The sequence below is a fragment of the Anolis sagrei genome, chromosome 4 (genome assembly GCF_037176765.1).
Source record: "Anolis sagrei isolate rAnoSag1 chromosome 4, rAnoSag1.mat, whole genome shotgun sequence".
Taxonomy (NCBI): Eukaryota; Metazoa; Chordata; class Lepidosauria; order Squamata; family Dactyloidae; genus Anolis; species Anolis sagrei.
Window position 1 is genome coordinate 16,790,538 of NC_090024.1, and position 24,008 is coordinate 16,814,545.

Genomic DNA, 24,008 nt, shown 5'->3' on the forward strand with positions numbered 1-24,008 from the left:
GCACGCTGCTGGAAGGTTTTATGGTGTCATAAATTAGTTAAATTAGCCTCCCCACATAAAGCAGTACCTAAATTTCCTACTTGACAGATGCAACTGTCTTTCGGGCTGCAAAGGTCAACAGCAAGGTAAACTAATGGCTGGAAACTCACTCAGACCTGGGCTGGCTTTGAATTTGTGACCTCTTGGTCAGTAGTGATTTATTGCAGCCACAGCTCGGTCCTAGGAAAACTAGTAAAACTACCTCTGAGCATTGTTTGCCTAGGAAAACTCTAATGAAATTCATGGGGTCACCACAAAACAAAAGACAACTAACTTAAAGGCATATATGTAATACACATATCTCAGAGACTGTATACCACTCCATAGATATTGTTGAGAAAGTAAGCAAGATTTATTGCTTTATGTTCTGTTTGTGGGCTTCCTATTGGGGGATCTCATTGGTCACTGTTAGCAGAGTGAAGAATTAAAGAGGCCTTTGGTCTATCCAGTAAGGTTCTTCTTAAATTCCCATGAGTTTTGATGCACAGGAGGTTTCCCTTTATTTGGGACACTTTCTTCTTCAGCCAAACAGAATAAGATGCTGCTAACAAGCACACATTTCTTTGCATTGCAACACTGCACCTTAGCATGTTAGCATAGATCCATATATTGATCTCTGGGCTGAGGTGACATTCTGACCTTTCTCCCTGTCTTTACTTTTGGGAAATAGTTTACATTCTATTGCAATCCATTTGCTTTTGTTCTAGGATACCATCTTGTGGCCACTGCTTGGGAAAATGTTTTCATCAGCTTCTTGGGTTGCTGCATAACACAGCTGTATACTTTGCAAAATGTAAACACCAGTTCAGTGCAGTGGCAGTTGGTGGTCTCCAAGTCAATACAATGGTGAATGCATTTTGCATTTTAGCCTGAACTTTGAAGAAGCTTTCTAAAGCAGGGGTCCTCAAACTAAGGCCCGGGGGAGGGGGGGCAGATATGGCGCTCCAAGGTCATTTGCCCAGACCTTGCTCAGGGTCAACCTAAGTCTGAAATGACTTGAAAGCACACAACAACAACAACAACTATCCTATTTAATCAGCCAAAAGCAGGCCCACACTTCCCATTGAAATACTAATACGTTTATATTTGTTAAAATTGTTGTTCATTTAAATTATTGTATTGTTTTAAAGTGGTTTTTGCACTACAAATAAGATATGTGCAGTGTGCATAGCAATTCATTCATGTTTTTTTTCCAAATTATAATCCTGCCCTCCAAAAGTTTGAGGGACTGTAACCTGGCCCTCTGTTTAAAAGGTTTGAGGACCCCTGGTCTAAATTTTCGAGCTCAAATGCAAAACTAAAAACCTGGATGTCCCATTGACATCAGCTACCATTGATTCAGTATTTTAAAAAATCTCGAAAATGAATGGCTGTATTGATGGAATTGGTTTGAGCCTCAAAGCCTATTCCAAACATGCAATTCAAACAGTAGCACCATTCCACTTGTGTGCATTTTGTGATTCAAATGTCTCCTTCTAAGAACATTTGGTCATCTGGGATGAATGAACTGCATGGAATGCTCTTACGGTTTGCAAATGCAACAGGATCTCTTTAAAAAAAAAGGAATAGGAGGGGGAAAGGATTGCATTTTTAACCCAAAGGGGACTAGCAGGTTTATTCTTTTTGCATGTGCTTTCCCCTAGACTCTGGCTGCCCTAACAAGAAATTCAATAAATCTGCTTCCAAACCATCTTGCGCAAGCTTTGCATGTCCAGTCTGGGCCTGAGGAAATTAACAAGCGAATAGAGCACACCATCGACTTGCGGAGTGGCGATAAATTGCGAAGAGAGCATATCAAGCCTTTCTCCCTGATGTTTAAAGACTCTAGCCTGGAGCATAAGGTAGCTGGGTCTTGATAGATGCTTTTTGCCAACTCAAAACTGTCTTGAATTAACCGGTGATTTAGCAAAGACATCATTGTTGTGGTTTTCCTTTCTAATTTACCTTCTCCCCCCTACCTACCCACCCCGTGATCCTCAATACTAATCTTAAAAAGCTGTTTGCATATGCTGTGGATATAATAGTTATGTTAAGTGTGGTGACTTATTTCCACAGTCAGGAAATCCCTTCTAAAAGTGACTAAGCTTTCCAGCCAGAAGAAACAGAATGATACAGGGAGGGGAGGACCCACAGGGACCAGCCAAACAATATGCTTTTCCACTTCGTTTCATTATAATTTGGCTATATTATACTGTGTTAAAATTGCTGTAACTGCTGTCTTGCAGTGAACATTCATGAACATTACATGAGAAGGACTCAATTTTAGACAGGAACACATCTGATTTTGGGTTCTTGTAGGTTATTTGGGATATATGGTCATGTTCTAGAATCATTCTCTCCTGACGTTTCACCTGCATCTGTAGCTGGCTTCCTCAGAGGTTGTGAGATCTATTGCAAACTAGGAAAATTGAGTTTATTTATCTGTGGAATGTCTATCAGGAGTAGTCTTCTCCAACATGATGCCTTCAAGATGTTCCAGTTTTCATCATTTCTAGCCAGTGATCAGGAAAGAACTCTTGTCTGTTGGAGGAAGGTGTGAATGTTTCAATTGGCCACCTTGGCCAGCATTTCTGTGTTCTCAAATAATATGCTATGTTCAGGTTGGTTCATCAGGTGCTCTGCTATGGCCATATTATTTGAGAATACAGAAATTTTGGACCATTCTAACAACCACTAGGTCAGACTACACAGGGAAGCCATTGAAATCCACAAGCATGTGGACAAGTACAACACAAAGGAAGAAATAATGAAAATGAACAAAATCTGGCTAGATTCACCTTGCTAAAATCACCAGAACTGCACACAGACTGAAGTTTTTGTAGTTTATTAAAAGTAAAGATGAAAAGTTTAAAAAGCAAATAATGTTTCAAAGATCAATAAAATATAGCACTTTAAAGCAGAATTCCAAATGGCACCAACGAAACAAAGTCCCATGGGAACATGACAAAATCCCAAGACCATGGACACAGAAAAATGAGCACAAACTGCTTGGTTGAGCGAGAAGTTGCTCTGACAAAGGTTTGTTTTCAAACACACTGCTTAATACCCTTTGCAATACATGAAAGCATTTCTTTGGCCTCTGACCTCCTTCTTGTTGGCTATTCTCACACTCCTTCGAACGCTGAATTCCAAACGGTCAGCCCAATCTAAGATTCCCATTTCATCAAGGTCAGGCTGCTCGTTAGTGTCAGCCTGGTTGCCTTCCTGCCTACTATCAGGCTGAGAACTGTCCTCCTTTTCTGAGTCATTTTGCACCTAGCTAGTTTCAGTATCAAAAAAATCATTCCCTGCTGTGGGAAACTGAACTTGCACACCCTGTTCCTCATTGTCTATAACAGGAACATTTTGAACCTGATTGTGAACCTGAATTCCATAATCCCCATCAGAGTCACTCTGAGACCCCATCTGAGTCACAACACTATCAGTCTGTGTCTCTGGTTCCAGCTGAGTCACAACAGCTACAGTATTTAAAAAAAAACTCTAAAATTATAACAGCAAATAAAGAACAACATTCAAACACAGGGAAACTCCAGAGAAGAAACAATCAGGGACAGCTAATCACATCACAACAAAGGAGTCCCCCAGGCACTAATAAGCCACACCTAAAAACTGTCAGTCCATCAAATACTAACTGAAACGCCCCCCCCCCCTCCAATATAAGGAATTTTCACAAGTGCAGATGCTTATGCAAGTAATGTTTGCTGAAATTTCCTCTTCTACACAGGAATGAAAGATGTGGCACCTTAGTTGGTTATTACGTCATTGTTTTCATTGTTTGTAATAGTTCCAAGAACAGGACCTGTTAAGTAGCCATGATAGTGAATGAAAAGAATTAGTAAAATTTAGGGCAAGGAGACCAGATTAAGAGTAGCCAAGTCAAACTTACAGATCTACAATAGAAAATATAGGATGGGGAAGGCTTCTTGGCAGGGGGTTGGACTGGATGGCCCATGAGGTCTCTTCCAACTCTATGATTCTATGATTCTAAGGCAGGCTAATGACAGAAGTAAAGAGCAATTGGTTTGTAGGTGTGGAGAAAAGATAACTCCCAGCATAAAAATAGGAGAAGCTGTGTTGCTGACAAGCTGTTTTAGGGAGAAAAAAGATGTGTTGTCCCAGTAAAAAATGAAAAATACCTGCATAGGCTGCAGCAAGAAAAAGGACACACTGGGTGAGACAGACATAATGAGAAAGAAAGGAGATACTGACCATACACCCATGGAACCAATGGCTTCCATACTAGTGGGATAAGAAATCCACGTTGGGTTTTAAAGACTAAGGGTGCATTGACACTGTTGAATTAATGCACTTTGACACCACTTTAACTGCCATGGTTCAATGCTATGGATTAATGAGAGCTGTAATTTTACAAGAACTTTAGCCTTTCTTTTTTTTTTTTTGCCAAAGAGTGATGATGCCTCACCAAATTATAACTCCCATGATTCCATACCATTGAGCCATGACAGTTAAAGTGTTGTCAAACTGCATTCATTTGACAGTGTAAATGCACACTAAGGCCCCTTCTATACTGCCATATAAAATCCAGATTAACTGGATTATATGGTAGTGTAGGCTCATATACAGTAGAGTCTCATGTATCCGACATAAACAGGCTGACAGAACGTTGGATAAGCGAAAATGTTGGATAATAAGGAGGGGCGAAGGAAAGGCCTATTAAACCTCAAATTGCATTATGATTTTACAAATTAAAGCACCAAAACATCATGTTTTACAACAAATCGACAGAAAAAGCAGTTCAATATGCAGTAACATTATGTAGTAATTACTGTATCTACAAATTTAGCACCAAAACATCACAATGCATTGAAACAGCTGTGGATCTGGGTGGGAGGCATACTGCTTTGGATAATACAAAATGTTGGATGAGTGCAGGTTTGATAAGCAAGACTCTGCTGTAATCCAGTTCAAAGCAGATAATGTGGATTATCTATTTGGTAATTCTGGATTGTATGGTAGTGTAGAAGGGGCCTAAGACTTAAAAGGAACTATCCAAAATACTGAAGCTATTTTGTCGCTCTGGTTCAGCACTCTGGATAGCTCATTTTAAGGTCAAACCAAAACTTGGAGAAGATCACACGTAAATCCGACCTGATTAGGTGCTACCTAGTGGACTGCCATCCAAAATTGATCACTTCATTAAACAAATTTAGGAAACCATCTCAGGCAGCAGTTTTTGAATGTCAAGAAGCAGCAGCAAATTGTTTGTAATATAATTTGTTATTTGACTGGGGAAAGCTGATTGTATGGATTTATTTTTCCTTGTTATGCCAAAATAATTTGGCCGGCTTTGCATGGAGGAATGGAGAAAAGGTATCCCTTATCCTCTATTGTCCCCACTCCTTAGATTTCTGCCTGGATTTTCTATTTTTATTTTTTCTGAAGACATCCCTCACAGCCAGTCTTGCATTCTTGCAAATGCATCCTAGTCCCTTAATCCAATTATTTAGTGAAATGTTGGAAACAAAATGAAGCCTGATGAAAGTAAATTCATTTTGGAGAATAGATAATGTCCTCAAGCTTATAAACATGTCATATATTTCTTAAAAGAAATCCCATTTCTGTGCTTTCTCGTATAACTCAAGTTCAATCTCCAGAGATCAGACCATATCATACCATAATGAGTGATGTGTGTATTTGGCTTGTTTTGTTTTGATCTCTTTTGCTTTAAAATTATGGATATCAAATTTCAATTGATAGCTTGGCTACGTTAAATGTCTGTGATGGAATGGGTTTCATTCCCCAGTTCAATTTCTAGGAGCCAGATTAGAATGACTATGTTTTCTATAAAAATGATGAATTGTAAATACCAGCTGGTAGAAGGGCTATGTGAAATGTTCCTAGCAGAATAGCTTTCATAGATGCTTATGTTTGCAGCAGGGTAGGATTTGTTATCAGAGGCAAATTGGGACTTCTCATATTGACATTCAATCTTTGGAAAATTGCTTTTCCGAACTACAACTCCTCAAATTCCTTTGCCAAGCATGGTCAGTGGGGTTTCTGGCAGCTGTAGTCCACGAAATATAGCTTTTTCCAAGGTCTACTTAACACTTCCCATATGTATCTGTTTTCATTGCCTGGTAGCCGACAATGAAAGCGGATGTTTTATCTTGCATTGTTTAATGTTGTGCTTTTTGTCACTTTGCATCCTGTGTCATTTTTATATACCTTTCCCATAACTACCATGTCACCAAACTTTATATGTAATGTTCATTACTATATATGTAATGTTCATTTGTAGGATTAGCATAACTCAAAAACCACTGGACGAATTGACACCAAATTTGGACACAAGACACTTATCAGGCCAACGAGTGACCATCACTCATAAAAACACTGAAAAACACAGTGGAAGGGACTTAAAAAGACAAAAAACAAAAATTACATTAATAATAATAATAAAAAACTTTATTTATACCCTGCCACTATCTCCCCAAAGGGAACTCACCAAGCCCAATGATACATTACATTACAGCAACATAAAATATAAACAACAAAATAACATCACAGTTACAATAAATAAACCAATCAAGTAAATAAACAGTACAAAATAACATAAAGGAAAATCAAACACAGTGGGCAGGCCAAATGCACAACATAAAATGGTAAAACTTTGGATAAGATAGCAATGAAAAAGGTACATTTGTGAGGGAGGTGTTCATGGGGACTGAACAATGCATGCGCAAAACCACACACATATATGCAAACACACATATAGACACAAATATATAGACACACATATAGACACACAAAACACATATACACAGACTGGGCCTCAGCAACATGTGGCAGGGGACGGCTAGTATATATAGAGAGAGGGGGGGGATAGGTAGGTAAGAATGAAATCTCTTGGTCAATTATTCCATAACAGAGCAAAAATCTTGTTTCTCCACTCTTCAAAGACGCCAGTCTACAGTGATGACTTGAAAGAGCACAGTAGCCTTTGTTTTAGATGCTGCCCTTCATTGGCTCAATCCCATCACTGGGATTGTGCCAAGTCATACATGAGAACAGCATAAAAAGGGGGAAATAGGATCTGACAGTGTTTTAAAACAATTATAAATATGTGAGGGGAAGTCATAGGGAGGAGGGAACAAGCTTGTTTTCTGCTGCCTCGGAGACTAGGATATGGAACAATGGTTTCAAACTACAGGAAAGGAGATTCCACCTGAACATTAGGAAAAACTTCCTAATGGTGAGAGCTGTTCAGCAGTGGAACTCTCTGCCCTGGAGTGTGGTAGAAGTGCCTTCTTTGGAAGCCTTTAAACATAGACTGGATGGCCATCTGTCGGGGATGCTTTCAATGTGATTTTCCTCCTTTTTGTCAGGGCGTTGGATTGGATGGCCCACAAGGTCTCTTCCAAATCTATGATTCTATGATTCTAGAGGTGTTGCAAGACTGGACAAGTTCTGCTTCTCTAGATCTGGTTGAACTACAGCTCCCATGAGCCTTAGACAGCAGTGTCAATGTTAAGGAGTTGTTGTCCAACATATCTGCTCTCCTGTGTTCTACCTTTAAGCCTCTCAGAGACATCTAGCATAATAGATAAGTCAAACTTATTGTAGTCATGGTGAAATGTTTTCTTAAGTTAAGAGTTCTTCCAGACAGATGTCCCTTATACTACCAGTCAGGCTTACACAGCTAATTCTTTCAGTATTGGAGAAGGCAGGGGAGATGATGGAAGAAGCATGGGAAAACACAGGAATTGCAAGTGGAAGACTATATTCATTTAAAATGGGGTTATAGCATAATAAATATGGACTCCCTCTCCATGTAAATTATTGTGAATGAAGACAAGGGAATTGTATGGTAAAAAGCAGTTTTGCATAGTTTTACTTTCATTATACAATCATCTTGTCTCATGCACAGCATTATACAAGGGGTGGAGATATCATCCTCTTCTGCCCATAACCTTCCCATGTTTTCCCAGACATCTTCCATCTTTTTTAAACTACAGCTCTCATAATACCCTACTCAGCCTTATCAAATGATCCCCCATCAGGTTGAATCCAGAATTGGAAACATAATTCTGCACCTCTGGTCCAATCCACCATTCATGCTCTTGGGATACTCTGTGCAGCCATTTCTAGAGCTTCGGAGCCAAGATTCAGTTTCTTTAAAGCTCCAACACAAGTTAAATGTTAGTATTATCTCTGCCCCTTGCTTTGCCAGAAAGCCAAACCATCATTGTCATCTCATAGGCTTATGACTGTCTGCTTCCCTTCCTTGTCATGTATACATCTTTCAAATTACTCCCTTACACACACACACACAACATGTTGCTTGAACTTGTGTGGTATAACCTGCCTATTATTGAATTTTAATGTAGCTGATTATATGAGAGCACAAACTAATGCAAAAAAAAACCTCTTTCACACAATTGAATGCCTGACATTTGCTTCCCTGCTGAGGTGTCTTTACAGGCTCCTTCGCAGCATGCTTCTTCTGAAGAGATTTTTCTAAATATAATTTGGGGGGCAGGGGAAGAGTCTCACTGCAGTAAGCTAATTAATTTGCCGATTCTTCTTGCTAATTTCCCTGAAGCCTTATAGCATTGTCTCACTCTCTTTATAATACTGTCAAACAAGACTGAAGGTTTTCTTTTCTCCTTTGCCTACTGTTTTCTATTTCAGTATTCCCAAATGCGGGATGAAGTATTCAAGTCGAACTTGGTGTGTGCATTCATGGTCCTTGTGTTTATCACCGCCATCCAAAGTTTGCTTCCTTCTTCAAGGTAAATGCAAAGAATTTGGTAGAAGAGTTTCAAAAAATCATTGAAATAGTAGTCACCTTAGTTAATAGTGGAGAAGGTGTTAATAATGGTTCAGGTTTTGGCTCATACTGTGCCTTGTGCTGCTGCCCACATATGATGTTGTGTGGGCTGAAGCAACAATGAGGTTATTGCATGAATAAGTTGTTTCATGTCACCTTTAGATGTGAGTGGTTTTAAGTATCTAAAGTTAACTCATTTAGATAAATCTGAGATGTAAAAGTAAACATAATTTTTCTTTAAAGTAATTGTTACAGTAATTATTTTTGAACTATGGAGCCAGGTGTGTAATGAATGGTGAAGAAGTGGCTTGGCAAATGTGTTCTAGACAAAAAACAGAAGTCTGGGTACTGGTAGCATATTACTATTGTTGCGCTCCAGCCACGGGACACCTTTCCACCCAGACACCACGCAGGGAAGATAGAATCCACTAAATAAAGTTTATTAAGAAAAAATATAGAATATAAGAAAAAGCACAATAAAAGAACAATCAAAAATCCAAAAAAGAAATCCAAAAACTCCAAAGTGGCTGAGTATAGGTGTCAATCAGTTCCATGAATCAAACCACAGGAATTCAAAAACTTGGAACTGCACTTTGAGGTGCGTGAAACAAGATAAAATCCATACACTTAAACAAAATTCTATCCAGAACTTGAGAACAAATCAAACAATACACCAGACCAAAACCATGAAGACATGAACAGCAATTAAAATCCAGAAACCTGAAATTTAGCCCAGAAACCCTGAACAAGACACAAAATCTAAAAAGTTGAACACTTGAAGCAAGGTCATAGAATGTAAGAGTTGTTTCCACTTGAAATGCAATGTTGTTCTCACAAAGAACTGTCAGCCAACTTAAAAACCTCAGTTCCCTCCCATGACATCACTCCTCATACACCTGATTCTTCGCTGCTTATCTTCTGGGAAAAGTGAGTCTGTCTCTCTTTCACACTCTCATGGTACAGCTGCAGCTACTCTGATCTAAGAAAAGACTCACATTCCCCACATTCATCTCAGGAGGAAACTCTTGCAGATTCCCATGGGAACAGATTTTCCTTTCTCTTACATCCTGAGAACTACCAGAACATTCACTAATACATCTCTCCATGCCACTTTTATTCCCCAAAACCCCCTCCTGAGACCCCACAAAATCCCCTTCCTCATCCTCTGAAGCATCGGATTCTTCACAAACTACAACAATTATAATGGCTTTGGGAATTCTACATTAACACATTCACCTACATTAACACATTCACCGTCACCTACCAAGTTTCAAGCTTGGTAGGTGATGTAGTATAGCTTGATTTCTATAAGGTCCTTGACAAGGTCTCCTGTGATATTCTTGCAAAGAAGCTATCAAAATGTGTGCTAGATAATGTTACTATTAAGTGGATTAGTAACTGGTTGACTAGCCAAACCCAAAGGGTGCTGGAAAGAAGTGACCAGTGGGGTGCCAAAGGGGTTTGTCCTAAGCCCAGTGCTATTCAACATCTTTATCAGTAACATGAATGACAGAATTTAAAGCACACGTATCAGATTTGTAGAGGACACCAAATTATTAGGGATAATTAATACCTGAGAGGATAGAATCAGAATTCAAAATGACCATAACATATTGGAGATATTGAACAAAACTAATCAAATGAATTTCAACGGGGAGAAATGTAAGGCAGAAATAAAATGAAATGCACAGATATATGGCAGGTGTTGCCTAGCTTGAAAGCAGTACATTGGAAAGGGGGTCTATGAGTCTTAGTAGACCACAAGCAGAACATTAGTCAGGAGTGTGACATGGCAGCTGAAAAAACCAATGCAATTCTAGCTGTATCAATAAAAATACAGTGTCTAGATCAAGGGAAGTAATAATACTATTCTATTCTGTGTTGGTCATATTTCATTTAGAATACCGTGTCCAGTTCTGTGTGTTACCATTCAAGAAGGATATTGACAAACCATGGAGGGGAAATCAACAGGGTAAAATATCTGGAGGCCAAGCCCTATGAGGAGTGGCTTCGGGTGCTGGGTATATTTAGTCTGGAGAAGAGAAAGTTAAGAAGAGGATGATGGTCATCTTTAAATATTTGATAGGATGTTATATTGAGGAGAGGGGGAGCTTGTGGTCTGTTGCTCCAGAGACAAAGACACAGAACAATGAATTAAAACAAAAATACCATGGAATGGTAGAATAGGATTAGACTGGATAGTCCTTGCAGTCACTTCTAACTCTAGTATTTTATACACTTGTGCATGTGTGTGAGAGAGAGAAAGAGGAAATCATTAATTGAATGATGCACCGTGACATCATTGTAAGTATGTTTGAAGTAATTGTATGTTATCTCTATACATGTATAATAATCTGTTTTCCACATACTTCTGAAGGGCATCTCTTTCTTTCTTCTTCAGGATGATACCAATGGTTGTACAGTTTTCAATCCTGATTATGCTGCATTCAGCTCTTCTATTGATAACCACAGCAGAGGATTACAAATGTTTGCCTCTTGTCCTCCGGAAAACTTGCTGCTGGATTAATGAGACCTACTTGGCCCGAAATGTTATCATCTTTGCCTCAATTATGATTAATTTTCTGGGAGCTGTCATCAATATTGTAAGTACTCAAGGAGACTAGGGAAAGGCTTAAGCGATATGAGTAAAACTGGTATAGGCAAAAGGGTGGGAGGAGAGAGAAAGAAAAGTGTTTGTGAATCATAAAGAATTGTATTAAGTCACAGAGGTTTCCCCCACATAGCATAGTTTATAAGAAGTGGCATAGTTTGAAAGAATAGCATAGTTTGTAAGAAATGCATCTTTTTCTGCACAATTTTCCCCCCAGAAAATTAGTGTTTTGCACAAAATGACATCTCTCCTTCAAACTAAATTCCAAATTATGAAAAATCTTTCAGTATTTGGCCATGGCATGCCACAATATATCAAAATACGTTCTCAGAAAGAATGATACAAATGTTTTAACATCCTCTTTGAGAAATATATTTTGATATTGTTTACATCACTGTTTATTGAGAGGGCTATATCAAACATTACTCCTGTGATAATATATCTGTTGTCCTCATGGGTCATTCATTCAGAGCTTTGAGACCAGCAGACAAATTACTCAAGCTTGTTGAATTTGGACTGAGGTGGTTTGGTTTAAGTACCAACACATCCATGAAGTTCAATGTGTGATCTTAAGTCAATCACAGTCCTTCTGCCCAATGTCTTCACAGAACTTTTGTGAGGATGAAACCTTATATGCCACCTTTGAAAAAAGGGGAAAGATATAAATATAATAAACAAATACTTCCTATTCCTCACCCTTTACCTAATGAAGTTTTGTGTTGCTGTGAGTTTTCTGAACTGTATAGTCATGTTCCAGAAGGAGGAAATGCTTTGGAACATGTCCATATAGTCCAGAAAACTCACAGCAACCTAGCAATTCCAGCCATGAAAACCTTTGACAACACAATCTAAGTTTTACTCCTAATATCTTCTCCCCCTTCTTTTTCTTCAGCTATGGTGTGATTTTCACAATCAAGCACCCCTTAAGAATCAGACTTTCAACTCTTCTGTATATCTTTCAGACATTTGCTCCTACCCCGAGGTAATTATGAGTATGTCATGTTAGAAATACAACTTCTTGTGTTTGATATGGTGATTGAAATCACCATAATGGTCTATCTGTGTAATAGGGATTGCCTTTGCCAAAGCTGACCTCCAATATTGAAATCAGGGGTGACAGTTTGGTATTCTCCCATACAAATAGAGCCCCACGTAGCTCCTGTAGAAAAAATAGCATCTGATTATGAATTGAGTTGGTTTGTTTCCATTTCAAACTTTCCAATTTATTTAGTTTGCTCATTGCACTAAAACTTCACTTCCATTCTACTTATTTGGTATTGTTTATGTCCAGACACCACTGAGTTATATTCTTGCCAGTTGTATAATAGTTCCATAGGGATGTGGTTACAGAAATGTATGGAGGAGGGAGCATTTTATGGTATGTTGTAATCAGTGTCATATGCACTTTTAAAAACATTAAATAGCTTCTTTTATTCCGCTTTCAGTGAGACAGGCTGCATTAGGCACTTTCAGAGAAAGAAGTAGACACAGACTCCAGTACTGGGTTTTATAATTATATTGGTTACATAGACAAAGGGGAATATTGCATCAACATTTACACATATACTCTAACATTCAATCATTCATTCATCAAGCAGTCATCAAGCATTCTTACCATTCTTCTTGGTGAAGTTGATCAGCTTATTGAGAGGAGGTGGCTATTCATTATTTATTTAAATTTATTTAAAACTTTTATATCCCGATCTTCTCACCTCCATAGAGGGACTCAGACCGGCTTGTTCAGAAATGGTGTTCTGTTGGTCTAACACACTCTTTCTGAGAGAGGAGGGTCCTTTTATGTAGTATTTACTGTTGATGTGGTTCTGAAAGTTGTAAATTACTGACAGATTCTGTCAATTCCTGGACAGGTGTTGATTTTGTTTAATTGGTTTTCCTTATCAAGGAACCTTGTAAACATTTTTATGATGAGCCATAGTGTTGACTTCCTTACTTACTTTGGCAATGTAAACAAGTTGATTTTCCACCAAGAGTTCATCAAGTCAGCAATGACAAGAGTTAATCATTTGTCACAGGTCTAATTAGCATTTTTTAATTACAGTCCATGAGTTCTTCATCTCTCTCTTGTAGTTTTCCAGGCCTCATTCCTTAGAATGGTATCTTTGGCCCAGTTAGGCCACATTCGTATGACTTTCATACAATCTCAAACTATACAGCATATTTTATCATGACATCAGCACCATCTTGTTCACACCAAAGATATTCTATGGATACAATGAAGTGATACTGATGAAGGGTTGATGAAGATAAGATTATTTATTGTTGAACAATTATTTTCCTATTATGGAAGCATTTCTTGAGATGACTTTGTTTGGCAACTTCAACTACAGTCATGTTGTCCTATAAGGAAAAACATATCTCATTAGACCATTGAGTGTCTTAGCCTGTTAGCCCAAACTAGAATAAACCCACTTAATCACTGAAACTTACATGAATGTTGACTTAACAAGTTCCCATTTATTTAGTTATTCTATTCTAGTTGGAATGAACAGTTTGCTTTAGACCAGAGTTTTCCAAACTGTGTTCCAAGACATTAGTCTGTTGGCAAGGAGAACCCGGAGGCACAGTGGGTTAAACCCCTATGCTGGCAGGACTGAAGACCGACAGGTTGCAGGTTCGAATCTGGGGAGAGCACGGATGAGCTCCCTCTATCAGCTCCAGCTCCTCATGTGGGGACATGAGAGAAGCCTCCCACAAGGATGATAAAACATCACAACACCTAGGCATCCCCTGGGCAGCATTCTTGCAGATGACCAATTGCTTCTCACACCAGAAGCAACTTGCAGTTTCTCAAGTCACTCCTGACATGACAAAAAAGTGTGTTGGCTGCAGGTACATTGCACAAATATAATGAGAAACTGCTGAGTTTTTGCAAGATAAACAAATCATATATTTAAAACATATATAAATGAAAGATTTTCACGTGATATGTTTTGTCCCCATACATTTTGTTATTAGAATTTATGTATGTACCCATATCTCTTATAAGGGATTGGTTTAACTTCCAATTTACTAGTAAAGCTGAATTCCTGTGTTGCAAAATGATGCATGTATAAAAATGGTGTGTCAACGACATGAAATGTTTGGAAAACTCTGATTTAGAACATAATATTTAGTACGATGGGGTCTAAATCTTCAAAGCCTGCTTTCCTGTCATCCATAAATGACACATGCAAATATACTTGTCATTGTCATCCTGGGTCAAAAAGGTGGAGCTAGAAGGAATAACACATTCTTTTTGATGTTAATACTGACAGCTGGTGCAAGATAGGTTTGTATAAAACATACAGTGACTCAATCACAGTTTTGGGACCATCAGTGTCTTTCAGTCTAACCTGCCTCATGGGGCTTTTGTGACAATAAAGGTTGGGCATGAGATATATATTCTGCCATGAAATACTTAGAAAAAATATGGGAGAGCATTGACGAGATGAACAGTAAACTGTAGAACCACAAAAGTGCAAAGTTCTTAACAGTTATTTTCGGGGTCACCAGAATCCCCAGATTCTGAGAGTTTATGGTCTAAAAAAAACCCCTTTTCAATGCCTAGTGAGATGAAAACAGACAAAGAGAAAACACTGAGTCATTAGATCTGAGCCAGTCCTGATTACTGAATTGATTTCTTGTCTCAATCTTCTTCAATTAAGTATTTTGTCTTCACTGGAATTCTGGCAATGGTGACCTGTGCTGTGTTCCTCCGCCTGAATTCTGTCCTCAAGCTGGCGGTGCTGCTCATCATGATTGCAATCTACAGCTTCCTAACTGAGACCATTTATGCTTCCCTCTTTCTACGTTATGATGACATCAATCATAATGGAGAGTAAGTGTCTTAATTCCAACCAAATATTAGAGAGTTGTTTTTAGAAATCCATTTTAGGCCCTACAATCTATTTTTATTTTCTGTGGTGGGAGAGAGCAGAGGATCGAAAATGGCTGGTGTGATAGAGATGCAGCATTTGAAGAAGTAGAAGGAACCTTCTGACCCCAGGAAGCTGCCCAGTTTTGTTCAATATGTCATGATTTTGACTTTATTTTCTAAACTATCCAGACAATTGTTGATTTTGGGCAGCATAGAAATATAAGAAGGAAACAAATTGATTTTTATTTATTATGTCAGAAGAAAATTGAGGGTACAGTTATAATGTATTTAAAAACACAAACAAAGTTAAAAACTTGGCATTATACTAAATGTCCTTTGACCAGAGGCTGGCCATTTGGAGTGCCTCTGGTGTCACTGTGAGAAGGATCTCCATTGTGCATGTGGCAGGGCTCAGACTGCGTTGTAACAGGTGGTCAGTTGTTTGCTCTTCTCTTCACTTGCATGACGTGGACGCCACTTTGTAGCCCCATTTCTTAAGGTTAGCTCTGCATCTTGTGGTGCCAGAACACAGCCTGTTCATTGCCTTCCAAGTCACCCAGTCTTCTGTGTGCCCAGGAGAGAGTCCACTGAGCAAGGTCTTTGTAGACAGCTGATTCTCTCACACCAGAAGCGACTTGCAGCATACAACCAACCAAACAAACAAATAGGTGAAGTTTCCCCTTGACTTCAAGTTGAGTCCAATTCTAGGGAGTGGTGCTCATCTCCATTTCTAAGCCGAGGAGCCGGCATTGTCCATAGACACCTCCCAGGACATGTGACCAGCATGACTGCATGCAGTGCCATTGCCTTCCCACCAAAGCAATACCTATTGGCCTATTCACATTTGCATGTTTTCAAACTGCTAGGTTGGCAGAAGCTGGGGCTTTCAAAAGAAGCTCATCCTGTCCATGGGTTTGAACCACTGAGCTTCCGGTCAGCAAGTTCTACAGCTTAGCAGTTTGACCCATTGCATCACCGCAGCCCAAACAAATATTGATAGGTAAAATGTCAATCTTGGAGTACATTGTCTCACATACATAAACGCAGTGCTACTTGGTGGTAGTGCAATCCATGATATACATTGTCATTCCAGCAAGGGTTTCTAAACAGACCCTTATACAACAGCTTCAAATAACAAAAATAGGAATACCCTTGAAAGAGAGAATTCTCCCTGAATCATCACATACAGAGACAAGATAATTCCCTAGTGGAGCTGCAAATGTCTTTTCATCTGGAAATGGATGCAACAGAAATGAAAGAGGGCAGCATCACTGTGGTGCCCCAGAGAGGAAAGCAATACCATGGCTGGTTTGATGTGTCAATCTTTCTCTAAATGTGGTTTTCTGTCCATTGTTGTCTTGGCTTAAGCAAAGACATATGGGTATGCTTCAGGCATCAGGTGCAAAAGTGCGAAAATCTCCTCTCCTCTCTTCCCAAGATCTCCTCTCTTCCCAAGAAGGGGAAATATCATCCAAATAATGCAGAAGAACGACTGTCTTTATCCAAAGTACATAGTTTCACTATGAGAAATAGTTTCCCTTTCTCTGCACAGTTGAACTCTCTGCAGCAGTTTAGTAGTGTGACAATACTGGATGGTATATTAACAGAGCCCCTTCCAACACTCCCTAAACAATCCCCTTGCTCCTTTGAAATGCTAAATTTTGCCCTGTTTGCTCCTGCAAACTTACCCAGTAGCAAAGAAATTAATATTATAATTGATACACGTTATTACTGCAAACATTGCCATTCATACGCTTTTGGACTGTCACTCCCCAATAGCAGCAACCTGCACAATCAATAGTCAAGAAAGATATAATCTCCCTTAAATCCTGTGCCACAAGGCAGGCATATAAAGTCATGCTTCAGTGTAAGCAGATAGGATCAGAGAAGGTTTGACTACACACACTCACATTCCCACACCAATTGCTGGACAATAGTGACAACATTGAAGAGATCCTCTAGGATCCTGTAGATGTCCCAGCGCTTCTGTGATCCTTGTTCCGGCTTTTGGAGAGGAGGATCGCCAGATGTTTCTCTAATCATGCCTGTTCATTTTAAAGCATGGCATGCCTTTATGAGGTAGCTTTGAGGCTTTAAAGTATGTCAAGATGAGGACTTTGGGTGCTCCATTGAGAAGATGGGAATACCAGCCTTGCATGGCAGCACATATAAGGACATTTATGTGTGTGGATTTCCCAATCTGAATTCTGGCCAATAAACATTTGGCATTATTTATTTATTATGAATACAAAAAAAAAATACTCTGCCAATTCATCAATTTCCATAAACAGATCAAAAATCAATGGTTATTCATACCAGTGTTTTCTTCCAATTTTTCCCTCTACCTTTTCTCTTTCCAGCACAGACTTCCTGGGGACTAAGGAGGCCTCTCTGCTCCTTATGGGCATGTTTTTGCTAGCTGTCTTTTATCATGGCCAGCAGGTAAAGCAAACCTTTAAGTTGCATTCATATTTTATTCCATGTTCTCACTAAAAGCTGGAAATACCTACAATTACATCTTCAACTGTTAACTGAAAAGTTTGTCTGTTATTTGCCAAGCTAACATTATGGCTGTCTGCATTTTGCTCTTCCTTTGTGTGTGTATGTGCCTATTGATTGATGGCAACACTAGTAATTTCACAGGGTTTCTTATGTAAAGGTAAAGGTTTCCCCTGACATTAAGTCTAGTCATGTCCAACTCTGAGGGTGGTGCTCATCTCCATTTCTAAGCCGAAGAGCCGGCATTGTCTGTAGGCACCTCCAAGGTGATGTAGCCAGCATGACTGCATGGAGCACCATTACCTTCCACCAGAAGCGGTACCTATTGCATGTTTTCGAACGGCTAGGTTGGCAGAAGCTGGGGCTAACAGGAGGAGCTCACCCCACTTCCCAGATTTGAACCACCAACCTTTCAGTCAGCAAGTTCAGCAGCACAGCTGTTTAACCCACTGGGCTCCCAGGGGACCCTGGTTCCTGAGGCAAGGAATATTCAGAGGAGTTTTGTCATTGCATTCCTCTGATATATATTCTTTGGCAGCCTTCAGGGTAATTAGCCCTTCTGATATGAATGAATTCCGATTGTTCTCACAGGAGAAAAAATTACTCTTAGCGGAATACATTGAGAGCAGTTTGTGAGTCTTATGAATCTGCTCTGGATTCTAGTCTGAACTTTATAGGAGCAAGGAAATATAAAAGATGCAATCTGCTATCAATTTATTATGGCACCAAATAAATTTTGTTTGGGGTAATTGCACAACTGTAATACTTAAAAGGAAGCCTTTGAACTGAATTTGTCTTGGGAAAGTCTAAAATAAATAAGATTATTAATGCATAATAAAAGGTCTCTAGATGCACCTCTTGTGTTGCCAGTCTGTTTGCAGAATGAGGTCTGTTAAGCCTCAAATCATTAAAAACAATAAGCTCAATTAACTCTCTTTTTATTGTTAAATATCAAGTACTTTTTAGGATAAAGACTTTTTATGTAATGTGAAAAAAGCAGCCTCTGAACCTGATAGAATAATCTCTTTGAATAATATGATTGTATTGTGGTTTTCAGAGGCACGTGAAAGCTGCATTAAAACAAAACCCAACTCTTAAGCCTCCAATGATGATTTGTTCCATGCAGAAAAAATAACAAATAATCTTGTTTAAAGAGCTATGCATTTCAAGACTGGCATGGGATGTTGTGATATAATCATTTGATGGCATGCAAGATGTAGTTTGATTTTTTTTAAAAGCAATCCCAGTGGTTGTTCCCACTGGGAGTACAATGCAGTTCTTATTTAGGTCACAAAATACAAAATGTATACATGAACCCAGACTCAGGTTAACCATCAGTATATTGGATTTCTCACTCTTCTAAGAAAATGCCGTATAATTCATTCGATAGATGGGTTTGTGGTTTGTTTGTTTTTATTTTAATTCACACAAAGAAATACGAAATCTAACTTGTAACCGAATTGATATCAATTATTTTTCCCCTCTGCCCTGCTCTTCTCTCATCTTCCCTGCAGCTTGAATACACAGCAAGGCTAGACTTCCTATGGCGCGGCCAGGCCAAAGAAGAGATCAATGAAATGAAGGAATTAAGAGAACACAATGAGAACATGCTACGCAATATCCTCCCAAGTCATGTTGCCCGCCACTTCTTGGAGAAAGACCGAGACAATGAAGTATGTAATGCTTGCTTCTGATTTGATCTATGAATGGCTATTTCCTAAGAAAGGAATCCTCTTGAATGGCCACAGCTTCTCTTATGGCTTTCCTCACTTGCTTGCAATGCTTTTGACTCATGAAAGGATAGCAGTTGGGAAATCCTCCTTGGGCACAAGAGTACCAAGGTGTTGATAATTTTTTGGTCACTTTGAGCCAATGCTTTATGATTCTGTTCTAGTTGCAGGTAACATCTTGTGCCTAGTTTGCCATTTACAATTGCAATTCTCAGATACTCTCTATGACAAGCATGGGCAAACTGGCCCTCCAGGTGTTTTGGACTTCAACTTCCACAATTCCTAACAGCCTAGCAGCTGTTAGGAATTATGAGAGTTAATAATTCCGGCTGTTAGGAATTATGAGAGTTAAAGTCGGATCTGGCCAGGGTGGTCCATGACTTAGTCACCTCCAGATTGGATTACTGTAATGCACTCTACGTGGGGCTGCCCTTGAAAACGGCCTGAAAATTTCAATTGGTGTAACGGGCGGCAGCCAGGTTACTAACTGGTACAACTTACAGAGAGCGGTCAACCCTCCTGTTTAAGGAGCTCCACTGGCTGCCATTCATTTTATGGTCCCAATTCAAGGTGCAGGCTCTTACCTACAAAGCCCTGAACGGTTTGGGATGGGCCTACCTGTGTGACCGCATTTCTGTGTACGAACCCACACAATCTCTTCGATCATCTGGAGAGACCCTGCTCGCGCTCCCACCTCCTTCGCAGGCGCGATTGGTGGTGACGAGGGAGAGGGCCTTCTTAGTGGTGGCCCCTCGACTCTGGAACTCACTTCCCAAGGACATCAGACATGCCGCAACTCTGGCAGTCTTTAGGAGGAGCCTGAAAATGTGGTTGTTCCAGTGTGTCTTTCCAGAATAAGGAAAACTCTCTGCAATATGCCCTCAAAATGCACTATACCACTGATTTGACTGCATTCCCTCATTTCTCTTTTAAAAACCTATACCAGTTATATCCTACCTCATTCATGCCCAGTGTTATTTTTAAAATTTTAAACTATTACATTTGGCCCGGCCATAGGTTTTTAAATGCTTGTGTGTTATGGTTTATTGTTTATTGTTTATGTGATTTATATTAGTTGTATTGTATTGATTGTTTTTGTTATTGATGTACTGTGGGCTTGGCCTCATGTAAGCTGCACCGAGTCGCTTGGGGAGATGGTAGCGGGGTATAAATAAAGTATTATTATTATTATTATTATTATTATTATTATTATTAAAGTCCAAAACTGCAGCCAGGAAATCAAAAGCAGAAGAAGAAATCAGAAGAAATCAAACTGCAGCCAAGAAATCAGAAGACATTTACTTCTTGGGAGGAGATCAATGACCAATCTCGATAAAATAGTGAAGAGTAGAGACATCACACTGGCAACCAAGATCTGCATAGTTAAAGCAGTGGTATTCTCTGTATTAACCTATGGATGGGAGAGCTGGACCATAAGGAAGACTGAGCGAAGGAAGATAGATGCTTTTGAACTGTGGTGTTGGAGGGAAATTCTGAGAGTGCCTTGGACTGCAAGAAGATCCAACCAGCCCATACTCCAGGAAATAAAGCCCGACTGCTCATTAGACGGAAGGATATTAGAGGCAAAGATGAAGTACTTTGGCCACATCATGAGAAGACAGGAGAGCTTAGAGAAGACAATGATGCTGGGGAAAATGGAAGGAAAAAGGAAGAGGGAACGACCAAGGGCAAGATGGATGGATAGTATCCTTGAAGTGACTGGATTCACTCTGAAGGAGCTGGGGATGGTGATGGCTGACAGGGAGCTCTGGCGTGCGCTGGTCCACAAGGTCACCAAAAGTCAGAAGCGACTGAATGAATAAACAACAGCAAAATCCAAAACATTTGGAGGGCCAAAGTATGCCCATGCGTGCTCTGTGATCTCACCCAGTAATCCTTCTTTCATGCTCTCATGAGTTATCATAGTATCTGTAGAAAAGTATCTGTGAATCAGCTGTCTAACTCATTCAAATCTTAATGCAGTAAATGTTAATCTTACTATTCTCCAGGGAATTGAGAGAAAAAGTTGATGATGTTTCTTTAGCAGTGTTTCCTGGTCAAAACCAGAAACTGGCAGAAGAGATTGTCCAAGGGGAGGAATGTATAGCATATGTATTTATTTGACTTATACCAATATATACCTATTGTATGGGTCCACCCATAGAACTGAGTACAAAGATGGTGATGGGAAGATGATATAGACCAGGCATGGGCAAATCTTGGCCCTCCAGGTGTTTTGGAGTTTAACTTCCACAATTGTGAGAGTTGAAGTCCAAAATGCCTGGAGGGCTGAAGTTTACTCATGCCTGATATAGATAGAGAGATAGAGCAATAGATAGAATGATAGGTTATAGGGGTGTGCAAAGCTTCGAAGGTCAATTTTGTAAATCAGAGATTTGTATGATTTATTAATGCAAATCTCTGAATTACTATTCAGAACTGGACCCCATCAAAGCATTACGAAAGAGAAGCCTCCAAAACATTTCGGATAGATTAGTAAAGATTTGTTGTTTTGGAGTGTTTCAAGAATGAGGAAGTACTTCATCAGTGCCACAAATGGACAGTGAAGCGACAGCTCCCCTTGTGGCCAGAATACCCTAATCAAAAAGCTGGAATGTTAAGTAGCTTCTGTGTGTCTGTCTATATATGTTGTGTGTCTATGGCATTGAATGTTTGCCATGTATATGTACATTGTAATCTGCCCTGAGTCCCCTGCGGGGTGAGAAGGGAGGAATATAAATACTGTAAATAAATAAATACATACATTCAGTTACAGATATAACAGGTAGTTTATATTTTAGAGCAGTGGTTCCCAGTCTTTGGCCATCCAGGTATTTTTAAAATTCAGCACCCATCATTTCTGATAGCTGACCAACTGGCTGGAGCTTCTGGAAGTTGAAGTCCCAAAAACATGGAGAACTATACGTTAGGAACTACTGGTTCACAGGGTTAATTCACTGTTCAAAAGATATGCTTTGTTCTTCTTGTAAAATGGAGCTATAACATTATGTGGAATGTTAACTGCAGAAAATGCAGAGATTCAAAGATTGTGTCTATGATGCAAAATTCCAGAATCCCCGCAAAACACCATGGTCAGTAGAAACTGTCATCCAAAAATCTAAGTTTTCCACGCTCTTAAAATTGCAATTGTCATTGCAGTTCATCACATATAAACTATGTCACTCGGGGTTGCATTTTCCCCCTTATTTTCTCATCCTCTTCTCTGAATCCCTAGGATCTGTATTCTCAATCCTACGATGCCGTCGGTGTCATGTTTGCTTCCATCCCTGGCTTTGCTGACTTTTACTCCCAAACCGAAATGAACAATCAAGGTGTTGAGTGCCTGCGTCTCCTGAATGAGATCATTGCCGACTTCGACGAGGTAATTTCACAGCCCTGGGAGAGGTTGAATGGGGATTTAAGAAACAGTCAAGTTGACAAGCCTGGCATTTTGCACGCACTCAATCCTGATATTAGTTTAACCTCCACATGGTCATTTCTACTGTTTTATTTCAATTTATATGGTAATGTGCAAATGGGATGAGGTTGTGGAGATAATGAGGTGGGTTGTGATGATTGGCTGAAGTGCCCTAATGACACAAAGAACAAGAAGAATCCCTCACTGCCATTGGCTAAGAGCTTGCAATGAATATCTTAATTAATGCATCGATTTTGCTTACTTTGCTAGATTTTCCAATATTAAAACTTGTCGGAATTAGTTAGTTTCCTCTTCCTTGGTTTTAATAAAATAAGCGACCTGCTATGTTAACAGAAGAAACAATTAAGACTGGAGGTAATGCCACATATATGGGCTGGGCTTTAGCACAGCTGGTAAATCACCAGCAATGATAAGATGTACCAACCGAAAAGTTGCCAGTTCAAAGCCCCAGGTTGATTTGAGCTCCTGACTGCCCAGCTTACTGTTTACCTAAGCAGTTTGAAAACAACTTGAGCTGTAAGCACATTAGGTACTTCTAAAACAAGTTGGGGAGGTATTTTACGACACCATCAAGAAAAAGATCAGAAAATGTCCAGTGACCAAAAGGAAGAAGAAAGTTCTAATGGCTCTTTGAGATAGAGGATGGAGCGACAGCACCCCCCTGTGGCTGGATTCAAGCACAACCTCCAAGGCACCAGAAAGCTGGAAGTCAACCCAACATACCTCCTTTCTGTTCTGTCTGTCTCTGTCCTATCTATCCAAAACAACACTGAATGTTTGCCATGTATGTGTACTGTGATCCACTCTGAGTCCCCTTAGGGAGATAGGGTGGAATATAAATAAAGTGTTGTTGTTGTTGTTGTTGTTGTTATATAGCTCTATTGCTAGGCAGGCAAGAAAAACTCTAGGAAAAATAGAATTCAAAGAATTGAAAAGAAGAAAGTGCATTTGGGGATTCAGGTTAGCGAGAATGCAAAATTTCAGGTTATTTTGGAATTTGATATCTTTTAGGTGTGAATGGC

General features: G+C 39.4%; 1 protein-coding gene across 2 annotated transcripts in view; it reads left to right on the forward strand.

The window, feature by feature from the left end:
* ADCY8 (adenylate cyclase 8) overlaps positions 1–24,008 on the forward strand; it is a 150,171-nt gene that overhangs the window by 112,354 nt on the left and 13,809 nt on the right. Inside the window, exons 8-15 of one of the 2 annotated variants that reach the window (XM_060775879.2) lie at positions 1,683–1,880; positions 8,692–8,792; positions 11,232–11,433; positions 12,334–12,423; positions 15,107–15,279; positions 17,679–17,760; positions 19,332–19,490; positions 22,783–22,929. In XM_060775879.2, the coding sequence (XP_060631862.1) occupies positions 1,683–1,880; positions 8,692–8,792; positions 11,232–11,433; positions 12,334–12,423; positions 15,107–15,279; positions 17,679–17,760; positions 19,332–19,490; positions 22,783–22,929 (1,152 nt within the window). The remainder of the gene's footprint in view (positions 1–1,682; positions 1,881–8,691; positions 8,793–11,231; positions 11,434–12,333; positions 12,424–15,106; positions 15,280–17,678; positions 17,761–19,331; positions 19,491–22,782; positions 22,930–24,008) is intronic. The other variant, XM_060775880.2, reaches the window with a different exon arrangement.